The sequence below is a fragment of the Ammospiza nelsoni genome, chromosome 8 (assembly GCF_027579445.1).
Source record: "Ammospiza nelsoni isolate bAmmNel1 chromosome 8, bAmmNel1.pri, whole genome shotgun sequence".
NCBI lineage: Eukaryota > Metazoa > Chordata > Aves > Passeriformes > Passerellidae > Ammospiza > Ammospiza nelsoni.
The window spans coordinates 17,074,843-17,088,619 of NC_080640.1; the positions used below are offsets into that span (position 1 = coordinate 17,074,843).

At 41.6% G+C, this 13,777-nt stretch overlaps 1 protein-coding gene across 1 annotated transcript; it reads right to left on the bottom strand.

Annotated features, from left to right (window-relative positions):
- Positions 1-374: 374 nt before the first annotated feature.
- FAS (Fas cell surface death receptor) lies at positions 375-13,777 on the bottom strand. Its single transcript, XM_059476971.1, has 9 exons — positions 13,625-13,777; positions 7,272-7,419; positions 6,580-6,714; positions 4,104-4,212; positions 3,537-3,601; positions 3,116-3,190; positions 2,912-2,979; positions 2,394-2,418; positions 375-1,580 (listed from the first exon to the last, which is right to left on the bottom strand). Exons 1-9 carry the CDS (start codon positions 13,775-13,777, stop codon positions 1,150-1,152), a joined length of 1,209 nt encoding a protein of 402 aa, XP_059332954.1. The 3' UTR covers positions 375-1,149.

Below are 13,777 nucleotides of genomic sequence, written 5' to 3' on the forward strand. Positions count from 1 at the left end.
TCCTGTTTTGGCTGAGTCCTGGTAGTGGCTGGAGATGTTCTCCAGGGAACTGATGACAGAACCAAAGAAAGACATCTTTCTTACCCTGTAATCTGGAAAAATCAAACCTTTCCAGTGAAGTCTCCCCTTCTGTTGAAGGACTGTGTGAGATTTGCACAAATTGGTGCGTGAAAGGGAAAGGCCTCACAGCAAAGCTGCCAGCACTTCACTGGTCCTTTGAATTTAGGAGCCGAGTCCTCTGCACTTGGTGATGGAAGAAAGGTAAGGTGTTTTTTCATTACAATGATCTCCTTTATTCTGATTTGCTAACCTGAGTAAAAGCAAACTTGAACATGACAGCTATATACTGCACGATAATAAAGACAGAAGTCATGTTTTATGCAGATTTTTTTTAATGAAGAAGATGCTTTTATTGTATCAATTTCTGCATTAGAAAAGCATCATACACTCTGAAGGCTGCCTTCCAGAAATGATGTTGTGCTGCTGACTCTATTAACCCCATGCTCCTATTTCTCTGAAGGTTTCAAACATTAGAAGAGGCTTACAAACATTGCTGAGAACAACAGAGATAATTATTTTTACCTAGAACTGAGAGCTTTTAGTATAGAAAACTTGCACACATATACAAAACTCCATATACACAAAGAAGTGCTTTCATGAAAAATAGAAATTGTATTTGCAGCAGAGTAGAACCTACACAGCAACACCTATATTTCAGATTAATCAGGTGTAAGGCAGGTAACGTTATTTTTTCAAGTACTCTTCCTATGTAGACTCATAACATGAGCTTTCCCTTCAAAAAAAAAAAAAGGAACAGCCTGCATTTTTAATGTATGTAGAATGTTACATTGATTAAATAATGCAGGACCATGCATTTAAACAATTCCTTTTCTTCAAATTATAACTTTTCCTCTTGTAATGACTCCTATAGCTGGAGTCTTATATTGCACCTTTTAGTAAACAAGTCATAAACTTCTTGAAGTCCTTAACAACCAAAAAAGGCTAGAACTTTTTTTAAAGGAAAGATATTGCTACAAAATTTGCAATTATTCCTTTTACATGTAATAACTTACTTGAGTTCAATCAGAACTGCCAATGAAAATGAACTTTGCTATTTATATTAGAGAAATACTCATTCAGAAATAAATTTCAAGTTACTCTGTGTAAGGTCTCTTCCAAACTAGCAGTAGAGGCTTTGCTTAGCTCAGCACTCTCACTGTAAGAGTTTCTACCCTCCTGAGCGCAAGTTTTGCTTTGCTCAGTGTCAGGATTACAAGACTGTCCCCCTTCCTGAGAGCTGGAAATAGCTGCCTTCAGTTTTTTCTCAATTTTATCAGCTGCAGCACACATTTTTAACTCTCTCAGGCTCCGTATTAGGGTTTCATAGGCTCCCTTCATCCCATGACTTTGATACCAGACTCGAAACAGCCTAATCTTCTGTTCAGATGTATCACCAGGAAAATCCTGAATGCTTTGGTCTATGGTAGGTTCTGATACATCATGGTGACGAGCAAATGTCTTGACTTCTGTGAGTGTCATCTCTGCCACAATACCAGGAATGTATCTGCTCAGGTCAACGTCTAGGAGCAGGAAAGGAAATTAATGCACCTGGCTCTTTTATCTTACTGGGTTTTATCACCTGCACTCAGATTTGATACTTCTATCCAAAGCAGATTAAGTTTCAGGTATTTGTGACTCAGTATGGTTTACGTGTGATTTTTTACAATATATGGCAGGTCTCTTTTTACGAAGTTCCTGCCAGATGCTAGGTATTTCAAACATTCAGGCTTGTAGCCATATGGCTTTCTACCACCTAAAACAGTCTCAGTTCCCTCTGTAACCTATTCTGTCCTTCTCTATCATGGAAGTGTGGTCACCTCTCACGTACCCATTTTTCTCAAAATAGCATTGGGAGAGGTCATGAAACAGAACAGGTCTTCTGTTGTGATACAGTCTTGGAGCTTATCTTTTTTCCTGTTGTGTACCACTCCTCTGGATTTGCCCTTTAACAGAATGTAGGTTTGTGAATCTTCAATCCCATTGTGGACTGTTCCCCTGTCATAAATATCCATGGTTATAGAAACAGTTTGCTGTTTCCTACTGTCTGTACCACATGCAGAACTGAAATTCACTTGTAGACAATGCATGATCGCTCCCTATGCAACAGAAATTCCTCCTGAAGCAAGATTTCCATGATGCCACTAAGTGCCTTGATGAGCATTATATGAACTGGCACTTCTTTAGCAAGTGTTCACTTTTGTGCTGGCATGACAGGTCTGGACAGTGGCAAAGTCTACACAAAAATACTCTGTTTTTTTTTTTTTTTTAGTTTAGGAATTTTTTATCTGTATCTGTTTTTTCTTTCTACTGAATTTTGATAAATTGTTTCTTACCTTGAACTATAAGAGGTATATCCACCTGAAAAAAAAAAAAAAAGGCAGGAGAGAAATAAGTAGAAACAACCTTTGTAAAATCCCACACTTATCTAAGAGGATAAATACATTTCATGATAAATCTATGATTTTCTTTTAGTTTTCTCCAGGATTCCTGTTTTATGAATGGGAGAGTCAGACCAGACAGACAGACCTCTTTTGACTTGGGTAAGTTTGGGGAATCACCTCCTAATGCCTAGAATTATGCATGGGGACAGAAGCATCCTGGGTTGGTGGAGGCCTGATGATTTGTGAAGTTTTGATCATGGTTATGTGATTTAGGAAGCATTCCGACAATCCTGAAGAAGTAATACAGGGTTTCTCTTACTTCTCCCAAAAGAATTCTTGTGGTAAAATTTACTTCATTCATGTCATAGAAGAAAGGCATACAAATATTTGGGGACACCCAGTGCAATTTAAATGGAAAACAGTTCTTTGCATAAAGCTGAGTTTTTTATGATCAAAGCAACAATACTTACATGCTCTCCTTTGTAAACTCCATTACCTGGTGTATTGATTTCAAGATCCTTCTGTTTTCTTCTCTTGTCTGAAACAAAAAAAGCATTTTTAAAATTTAGGGTAGGATATCTCTCCTTTGGACTCCAAGAATATAAAATTATATTTGAATAAGCATCTGAATACCTCATTCAGAGTATAACAGGAATAAGTAGGGAATCACTTACACCAGACTATTGCTCCAGCTATTATTGATAGTAATAGTAGTACCCCAGCAATGATCAACCCCAGCGTTGCTGGATCTGTTGGAACATTGGAAAATTTGCATGAAAGATAAGTCAAGAAATGCAATACAGCAGCACACCAAATTTTCAACAAGACCGTGTCAGGTTTTAAAAGCCCTCCTAACACAAAAGCCAAATATGTTAAAGACATAACCTATGGTGAGCTGCCCCTAAAAAGGGGTAACAGCCCCTACAGCTGCACAGGGATCAAGGGAAAATCATATTCTGCAGATCAGTAGAGGGAACAGTGGGACTGAGGCCCTGAGCTGTCAGGAATTACTATAGCCAGTGTGTAGAACAGGACAATTGCAATTGCCTCTCAAAATACAGCCCGTGCTGCACCTTGCTGCGTTTTAATTGGTACCTTTGGTTCCACACACAGTGTCTGAAGCTGCAGTACATTGCTCTTCAATTACACCGCTTTCACATCTGCAGAAAATATGAACACAAATTATTAGGGGATGTTTTTTCTCTCTTAAGCTGTTCAGAGAGCAAATCAAATCTTCTGAAATGCTTTATCAGCAAAATATTTCACATTTTGCTGATAAATATGCTAGTTTCATATTCTAAATTCCTGATCTTGTGGTTTGGAATTTAATAACATGAAAATCTGTAGCTGTGGGAAAATGTATGAAATTATTTTTCAGTGTAACAGTAGCTCACACAAAGACAACAGGAAAGCTCAGATACTTTATTAGCAATTTTGAAAAGCATATAGAGACTCAGTGGATATATATTTTTTTTCTATATGCCTTTAGAAAGCCTTCATGGCTGCAAATTGAACTGACTGAACTCAGCTCAGGTGCAAAGGAAAATTGGTATGCTTTCCCTGAGGTTATAGATCACCTTAGCCTCTGCCTTGAAACCAGCTGGAAACAAATGTGATTACATATTAACAATTTCGTATGTAGTGATGAAGGCATGAACTTACATGGTACATGGAATGCAAGTGTCACATTCTGTAGAACTGCAGAAATGGTTCTTTGCACAGGCACACTGCGTGTTCTCTTCTGGGGTACAGTTCTTCACAACCTCCAGCCCTAAAAACAGATCTCTTAAGTGTACTAGTCTGAAAAAGCAGGCTTCTGCCCACAAAGTCTTGTCCTCAGACTTGCTCCACCTCTGCTGGAACTGACGAGGCTTAGCTTTATCACACGCACACGGAGCTTTTCTAAGGAGCTGGGCTGGCAGAGCTGCCAGAGAGACCTCTGCTGGACGGGAGCGCAGAAAGCTCATCCATCACACAGTGCGGCTCTGAAACCCATCACACAGCACAGCTCTGAAACCCATCACACAGTGCAGCTCTGAAACCCATCACACAGTGCAGCTCTGAAACCCATCACACAGTGCAGCTCTGAAACCCATCACACAGTGCAGCTCTAGAACCCATCACACAGTGCAGCTCTGAAACCCATCACACAGCACAGCTCTGAAACCCATCACACAGTGCAGCTCTAGAACCCATCACACAGCGCAGCTCTAGAACCCATCACACAGCGCGGCTCTGAAACCCATCACACAGCGCAGCTCTGAAACCCATCACACAGCGCAGCTCTGAAACCCATCACACAGTGCAGCTCTAGAACCCATCACACAGTGCAGCTCTGAAACCCATCACACAGCGCAGCTCTGAAACCCATCACACAGTGCAGCTCTAGAACTCACCACACAGTGCAGCTCTAGAACTCACCACACAATGCAGTTCTCTCCAGGAGAGGACTCATTTAGCACAGCCAAATCCCAACTTCTTTTTCCGATTTAGTATTGTAAACTTCTGAGTTTCCAGAAGGAAACTCAGAAGATCACACAGCCAATCTCCCTAGTTGATAATGGAGATGGGTTCTTTGCACTCCCTGACAGACAAAAAGTTTTACCTTTTCTTGAAGACCTCCACTGATGGGGAATTCCACTGTCTCTTTTTTGGCTAACATATCAATGTTAAGTATTCCTCTTAAGAATCAAAACAAATTATTAATTTTCTCCTCTCCTCAGTTTACATGATAATGCTATCTCCATCCATGAAAAATATACTTCTGCATTAAAAATTACTGTATCTCCCTACTATGAAAGCTATTTTCATAGGCATATAAAAACAGAACAAATTTTTGAGTTACTACATTCAGTGCCCTGCTGTAATTTGAAACTACTTAATATTTCAAAATTTGATGAAGCTCTACTGTAACATCAGTGCTAAAGTAACTCATGAAAATAGTGGATATGAATGATCATAAGAATGGTTCACAGGGAACTTCAGTGGTAATTTTCCTCTTGCCTATTGTCAGTCTACTGATTTCTCTTCAGCTACATTACTGTCTGTGCAATATTGGGGCTAGCCATTACCCTTTTCCTCCCTTCAATTCTAATAATTGTGACACATAAAATACTGAATTGTTTCACTCTTACCAATTTCATCACCCACACAAAAATGCTTATTATAAAAGAAAATGAGAGGAAAGTTTTCTATCTGTATTGAAGTCCTAAAGGAAGGGGAGAGCACTAAAAATTGATATTCCAACAGGTGATCTGAGTACAACCATACTGGAGTTGAGAACTGTTTGTCCATTCACTAAACTTGATTTTGGGTATGAGGAATGAAGACCTGTCGTTCCCTAAATCCAAGCAGAGGACATCTACAGGACACCTGGTGGAACTGGTAGGAGATGAGTTTAATGGACTTTAAAAAAAAAAATCTGTGATGGGTATTTATGCAACAGGTAGTGAATTTCTGCTGTCACCCAGCAGGTTCATGAACAGAGGGCTCATAAACAGACACTGAAATGACTAGGTAGGGACAGATCTTCCAGCGTCCTTTCCCTCAGCTGTGGATGCTGACAGACTGCAGGGCCCAGAGCACGGAGAGCAGACAGGTTGGTTTGTGTTATCCCTGAACAGCCCCTCGTGCCTGCACTGCTGACTGCAGAGCCCCGGCTGGGTGGGCCCCTGCTCTGCCCCAGGAGGGCTGGCCTCAGCCTCACACACTGTCCCAAACTGCATCCTGAGTGTCTCTCAAAAGACACAATCAGTTTTAAAGAACATTATCAATTTTTGAAATACTATTAAAAAATCATTACTTTTTACACCCCTCTTTTAAACAGAGGATGAAGAAGAGGGAGAACTTGCCTTCCTTGACTCAAACCAGTTTGTACAGTGTCAGCTTAGCAAGGACTTTGGCTAAGCAAAGGCAGATATTTGGAGAAATAATGGACCAACTATTTGTCTTCCTACTTTGTGCTTGATGAAAGGGAGCTGGAGGATAAACTTACTACTTTCTCACAAATTCATTCATGTCCTACCACTAAAAGTTTTGACTCTGCGTGCTAACCACGACTAGGAATTCTGGAGACTTTTCAGTGAAATCCTGTGTGAAAGAGGAGCCATTGCTACAGTTGCTATTTCTATAGACTTACCAAAGTGGCTGTCACACCATTTGCATCTAAAACACTCTTCTAAGTCATTGGGGTGATCCATGAATTCCTTTCCTTTCTGACATGGAGCACAGTGTTTGGTAACATCTGTTGGGCAGGAGACATTTTTAACAAAACCTGTAGAGACAGAAAACCAACAATTTAGAGAGCAGCCACCAGCTCTAAGACTAACATCAGAATTTCATTTTTAATCCCAAATACTTTTGATTCCAAATATGGAATGTATATTCTTTGTGCATGTGTAGATGCCCTCCAGGAATGTAGTATACATAACTTTTGATTATCCCCACTCTTCCTCTAATTTAATACTGAAGGAGAACACACTAAACAAAACTACATGAAAAATTGTAAAACCCACAAATCTATGGAATCCTGTAGGCAAAAGCATGTGTTTTCACTTTTTCAACCTTTTTCAAATATGTGCATGTTAATTTTTGGCTCTTTTCTAACAATCACATTATGAGAGAACTACTCTTTGTAGTGAGAAGTTATTGGTGCATTGAGCTTAAGAAATACCTTTGAAGTGGCTAATGTCCTGTAACAAAACAAAGATACAGCTGGAATGAAGTACTGCATCCAGGAAACCACTTCATGCCTCCCCAGTATCCCAGCACAAAGCAATGTGCTTGTGTGGTGTCCCCTGCTAATGACTTCTCAACACACATCATACTCACCACTTCTACATTTCTTGCAACACTGACTATCTAAACTGTATTCATCCTCCCTGCAGTTAACTTCCCTCCTGGAAATGATTCTCCTATTGGATGTTATTAGAGCTGCAGTATCATTTTTGCACTGTGTTTCAATAACTAGGAGAGCCACCTAGGAGAGAACAGAAAATTAGACAAAAAATGTTTAGGACTGTGCACTAAAACTGTGTAGAAGAGTCACATTAATAGCATTATCTATAACTAAACATAATAAAATTCACTCCCTTATTAAAACTATTCATTGCTTTAGATTTAATAGACAATGAGGGCCATATTAAAGCCATGAACCCTACCACTACACTCTCCTTTCAAATTACTTTACAGCAGATCCATTTCTTTGAACTTTTTGCACTGTCAATTGCAACTGTCAATTGCACTGTCAATTTGCACTGTAAATTGCATAATGCTGGAAGCTTTTTGTTTGTTTGTTTTTATTTCGGTCATTAGGCAGTAGAGGTTTACTGGTGAACCCTGCCCTGCCTCTTCTCATGATAATAATAAAGCACTGTGGCCCAGAGGCCAAGCCATGGTTTTTGTATTATTTTGGAAGAAGGAGGAAGAATGATAAGGATAAATCTGGTATAGTTTGTCTTCTTCTCAGCAACATTTTCTGGGGAATTCTATATTTACTGTGCATACACTAAATATGAGATGTCTACATAATGGAGCTATGGATGTTGACCACCATTTCAGTTAGATGCAGAAAACTCTTTATGTTAAATTACCGAAAAAACATTTTGGATATCAAACTGGGCTCTCAAGTGAAGGAAGTGTTATCTGTTGCTAACTAATGATGTAACCAATAAGACCATTGCCTTCTACAGGTAGCCATTTCTTTTCATCTTCTAGTCTATTCACAAGTGAGAAGGTGGAAAGAATTTTATTTCCTTAGCAGCTGTTGGTTTAAAATATATATACTATTAGTTACTGGACGTAATTAAGAAGGCCTTTCTTTGCACCTGGAGGTGAAGCTCCAGCAGCTGAAACAGCATAATTAGCACTGGAGAAACTCTGAGTAGGGATGGCCATCAATTCCCCTGTTTGGTGCTCTCTCTTCCTTTGCTGCCAAAGCTTTCAGGGTGCTCTCCTCTGAATCCTAGTGTTAAAAAATTAAAGTCTCCACAGAAGCTTTCAAGTGGATGTGCCAAATTAGTGTGATTTGTTTTCCTTTTGTCTAGGAGATCTACCTCACTAAACACTGGATTAGAAACTCCAATTAAAAAATAATCACTAAAATATAGTCAGGGATGTATGACCAGTCTGGTTTGGTTTTTCCTAAAGCAGTATGAAGGAAATGTTGAGAGAGTCATGCAGACAATAGAATATAATCAAAGAAGGAAACATAAATTTCTAAATTACTAATACCAGTAAAACCTTGCTTATTTTACCAAATGCCTGCAAACACAGTGAGTGCAGAGATGTGTTCCCTCACACCAACAAAGCTCCCTGCCTCTTGTTTATGCTTTTGTACAAATGGGCTGTGCTGGTATGAGGGGCTACAGAAGCAGAACATTTTCAGATGGATGCCCTCGGCTCCTGCTCACAGAGATGAACTTCCTGGTACACTTACAAGAAGTGGGGCTGACTTCTCAGAATTTGACACTCAAGCAGCACCAAACACCTACATTGGCTCTGCTTGCAGGGATGTCTTACAACATCTTCCTGTGGAAGGAATAATGATAAAACTGTGAAGGCTTTTCTTCAAAGCAACGCCCTAATTTTTTCAAACATTTTTTCCTCCTGGATTTGCGCCCTTGTAAAAGCAATCTATTTGCTATTTAAAAATTTGGGGATGTCTCATAGGAAAAAAAACCAGAAAAGAATCAATACTCATTTAGCTTCCTGTGCACACCTTAGTTGCTTTTTCGGTTGTCACTGAGCAGTAAACACCAATATCAGAAAGGAAGCAGTTTAGGGGCTTTTAGACAGGGATGATAGGTGCTTTTTTATGACATGTACACTCAAGCAGTGGTTGTATGTTTTCTGCCCAAAATGAGTCACAGAGACTCTCTTTTAACTTTCTCAACCTAAAAAAAAATTAGTTTTGGTATCTAAACTGAAGACTTAGATTGCACTAAGCAGTCAAAGGGAATAAGATCAATCAGCTGGGGACATCTACTCTTAGCAGAACCCATAAAAATATGAGCCCAGGTTTTCTGGTTTTGCTGCATTTGCATTACTCAGACAATGAAAAGAGTTTTCTACCTAATTCCTCTCCTTCATTACAACAGGGCCCTCCAAAATGCTTTCACCAACAGGTATTTGCTAAGGACACTTTTATGAAACCTGCTTTCATCTGCATTTCTAGGGCACAGTGACAAGAACTTTCATTTCTTTGAATACTCGTGTCATTTTGGGATTCTCCAGTTCTTCCTCTGTCAAAGTATTCTTCATGACATCTCAATCTATTTCAACAGAAAAGCTTCTGCAAGACACAGCTTATAGGTATGTAATCTCAGCTTTGGAAGTGTGTGAGCTTGTAATTTGCATACAGGACTTTTTAAAACTTTACAATGTCAACCCTGAGAAAAAAAAAGTCTCTGTTTTCTCCTGTTATCTTTGTAATACATTTTATTTTTAGCAAGCCCCTTCTCCCATTTCTCATCTATAAATGCTGATGGATGAGAAGACTGATGGTTACAGTATGTGGCATTTTTTTTTCCACTCCATATTTGTTACATGGACCTAGGTGCATGAGCTCATCAGGGGCTTTCTAAGTGTTAAAAAAAGGAGGAGGAGGGATTTTTCTTGGTTTTTTTTTTTTGTCTTGTGGAAGGTTAGTTGCCAGAACTAGCTTCATTTTAATATGCTTTTCTCTGTAATTAATCTCCCTTGTATTAACTCTGTCAGGCTGGCCTTTTCAAAGAGCAATTTCACTCAAAGAGTAATCTTAAGAGGATACTCTACTCCAATTGTTTCACTGCGACAAGAAATTTCTTCTTCCAAAACCTCTAGTATCGTTTTTCCTCCAAGTCTTTTTTTTTCTCCCACCAAGGCTGAATCTCAGTACCAAAACAACCTCTAAAAATATTATTTTACATTCTAAAATCTTTTATGAAAAGAACAAAAATCAATTTTTTAAAGCCCAGCAATGGGAGTTGGTATTTCCCCACATCTAGAAGCACCCTGAGCTTCTTAAATTCCAAGGGAAATGTGTGTTTAGTGCCTGTGAGAGCAAATAGCCTCAGACTGTTCAGCACCTTCAAACACTCACTGTTCAGATTCAATCCACTACTCTTTCATATCTCAGCTGACTCACATGCAAACTGAAACAACATACTGGGGCTGGGGGTTCTATGATTGGTTATTTTGTTGGGTTTTGCTCTTCAGAAGTACTGTACTACTAAGCACCTACTAGTAAATACTACAGTAGTAAGTGTAGTAAATACTACACTATTTGGAGAGTTGGGAGAGATATTGACAGCTCTCACCTCAATTTGTTGAAGCTAAGCAGGAATTAGAGCTTGTCAGATAGAAATCTAGCAACTCTCACCCTTCTCCTTTTCTAACACAAAATGGTTTTCTTACGATTTTCTCTTTGTTCAGTGAGTTACTGCAGAGATGAGGGTGGTTACAGTGGAAACATGCACAGACATGTTTCCAGAATTGGGGCCTTTGTACTTCTCACTTGAGTCTTGGGTCATCCCACCATTTTATGGCTGTTTTATGCATGTAAATCTGTGTATTAGTTTTCCATGATATGAGGAAGAAAGGCCAATGCAGTAATGCAGGAACCTTGTTTTCAAAGGTACATCTTCTGAACTTCCGGAAAACTGCCTGCTCTGTGGTCATATCATAATTACAAAATATTTACATGACAGTTCACTCTCTGGCCTATTCCTGTGGAGGACTGTCTTGAGGTGATTTTATGGTGGTACTTCATTCCCTAAAGGCCAGGAGAGGTTGGAGATGAAGCAGGAGGCTGGGCTGGGGCCTGGGAAGGCCGGGTGCAGGCTCGGTTCTCTCTCTCTCTCTGGCGCGCTTCAGGCTGCGCCTCGGACTGTTAGCTCACTGCCTTTGCTCCATCTGCATCCCTGCTTGCTCAGGAAAGCAGCTCTTCTTTGTCTTTCCCCACCTTTCCCCCTGGACTTCAGCAGAAATCATTCAGTGGTTTCTTTTTGGTTTTATTTCTCCACTTGATCTGTTTTGGCTTGCAGTCCAGGGAGCCTATGGGGGTGGTGGGAAAGACCCAGGCCAGCAAATAAAGGACACTAAACCCCACCAGTTTCATCTGCTGTGAGGAGCAGACCAAAGCCAGAAGCTCAACAGGTTCCTATCTACTTTTTGCCTGAGCTGCTGCATGGATTTTTTTTTCTTCCCTTTCCTGAGACAAAGGGAGCAGCCACCATCCTTGCCCCCTGGCCATGGGGCTGGGTTGGGGATATAAGGTTCAATTTATTTTTTCTGTCTTGTGGGTATCTTGTTTTGTTAGTAAACAGGGATTATTTTCACTTGCACCCACTAGTATTCATTTCTCTCATTGGCAAAAAGGGATTATTGGAGCCCTTCTCTTTAGAGGAAACATTCATTCCAGAGCATTTTCTCCTAAAATCTGTCTCTGAACTGATACAAGTTTGTCTCTCAGTGGTACGTAGCTTTGTAGCTTTTTCTACATGGAGAACTCAGATGTTTTCTAACTTCATAGACCATGGCTATTTTTGCATGACTATCCCTAAATCTTCTTTTACTTGAGTGCAGTATGGATTCCTTGCGAAATTGAGGTCTCATTCAACAAACTGTTTTCATGTTCTGGTTTAACCAAATAACATGCCAAACTCTGACCATGTTTATTTTATAAGTAATGAAACAACTTGCTAATTAAAACAAAAACCTTTTTAAAAATAGAGATTATGTAGGAATGCTACAGTCTTTCTAAGGTATACTGAAATTTGGAAACTACTGGAAAATAAGAGAAAATATATATATATTCTCTGGACCATTGTTATAAATGAAATTATTTTTAATATTAAGATATATATTTTGAATTGTTCTAACATACTGAGCTACACTGACTTTTCTGTCACTAGTTGGCTGCTCCTGTACAGGAAAAGGTAATACACACTTCTGTCAGCAGATGAGAATCCTCCTTTGTATTTAATTATGCTTTAATGATTTGTGCAGGGGCATGGATAGAGCTCTTTGAAATACTTTAAGTATTTTACTACCTGTTATGCAGTTGGTCAGACCACAATTTGAGTGGTTTATACATTAAGACTAGATTTTATCCTGGCTAACAAACACAGTTTGTGTTGTGATTTGTAATAAAACCACGTTGCAAAGAGACTTGGGAGGTCAGCTGCAGCAAGGTGTCTCTGGAACGGGAGAATTGGGCTGGGTTAGCAGTGTGTTCTGCAGGCACACTTCCAGGTGGCTGTGCTGTCCAGCAGGGCTCACTGCCACCTGCCTCATCGCCCGGCATCCCTGGGCTTAGGGCAGCCCTACCTGGGCACTGAGCCAGGGCAGCCGCACACCCTGCACCTGCCCAGGTGTGCTGCCCTGGAGCTCCCTGCCGCTGCAGCAACGCACCCGGAGCAGCGCAGACCCTGTGCTGGCCACTGACACACACTGACACTTCCCTGCTTTCCCTGCTGCTGACGGCGGCCGCTCGGAATGGATCTTTGTCAAGGTAACTTTACTGATGAGAGTGAGACAGGAGACGGAAGCTCTCAGAAGGGACTCACTGTGTGCACAGGCATGGCTCATGCAAAAAGGAAGGCCCTGCCCTACTGATTCCAGTAAATGCTGACGGCAGGCTTGGACCATTCCTTTGGCTTCTCCTGGGCCACTGTCATAGAGGTTCAAACTTCTCCTCCATAGGTATTTGCTTTTACGTTGCTTTCCCTGCTCGCTGGTAGGGATCGGCTGAGGTGCAGCGCAGGTCGGCTCCCACCCAGCCCGGTTTTAGCCCGGGCACGTCCCGCACCTCCCCGTGCTGGCGGAGCGGGGGCTCTGCACCTGCCTGGCCCGCGGCTCCGGCCGCTGTGGGTGCCTGCGGACCAGCGCCAGCTGTCCCTGGGTGCCCCCACCTACAGCCACCTGCATCCATCCCCCCTTTCCTCCGTCCGCTTGACACAACACGCACTTCACTGAAGACCTTTTAAAAATGCCTCAACTTAAAAGTGAATTTTTTCCACTTAAAACATCGCCCAACGAGCTGACTGAAATGTCGCTAACAAGTTTGCCACGGCCGGCAACGAGCAGCAGCCGGGCAGCGCTCCTCGCCCCGCGGCGCCGCGTTCCTCGGCCCCGCCGGCCCCGCCGCCCCGGCCGGGGCTGTCCCGCCGCCCGCCCGCTGCCCCGCTGGGGCGGACACTTACGAGGAGCAGGGCAAGGAACCCTCGGGCCACGCCGCCGCCGCCCCGCAGTGTCCCCATGCCGCCGCTGCCCGGCACTCTCCGACGGGAAGTGGCCCGTTCCTGCGGGACAGCCCGAGCTGCCTGCGCCCTCCCATGCCCCGCCGCTCCTCCCAT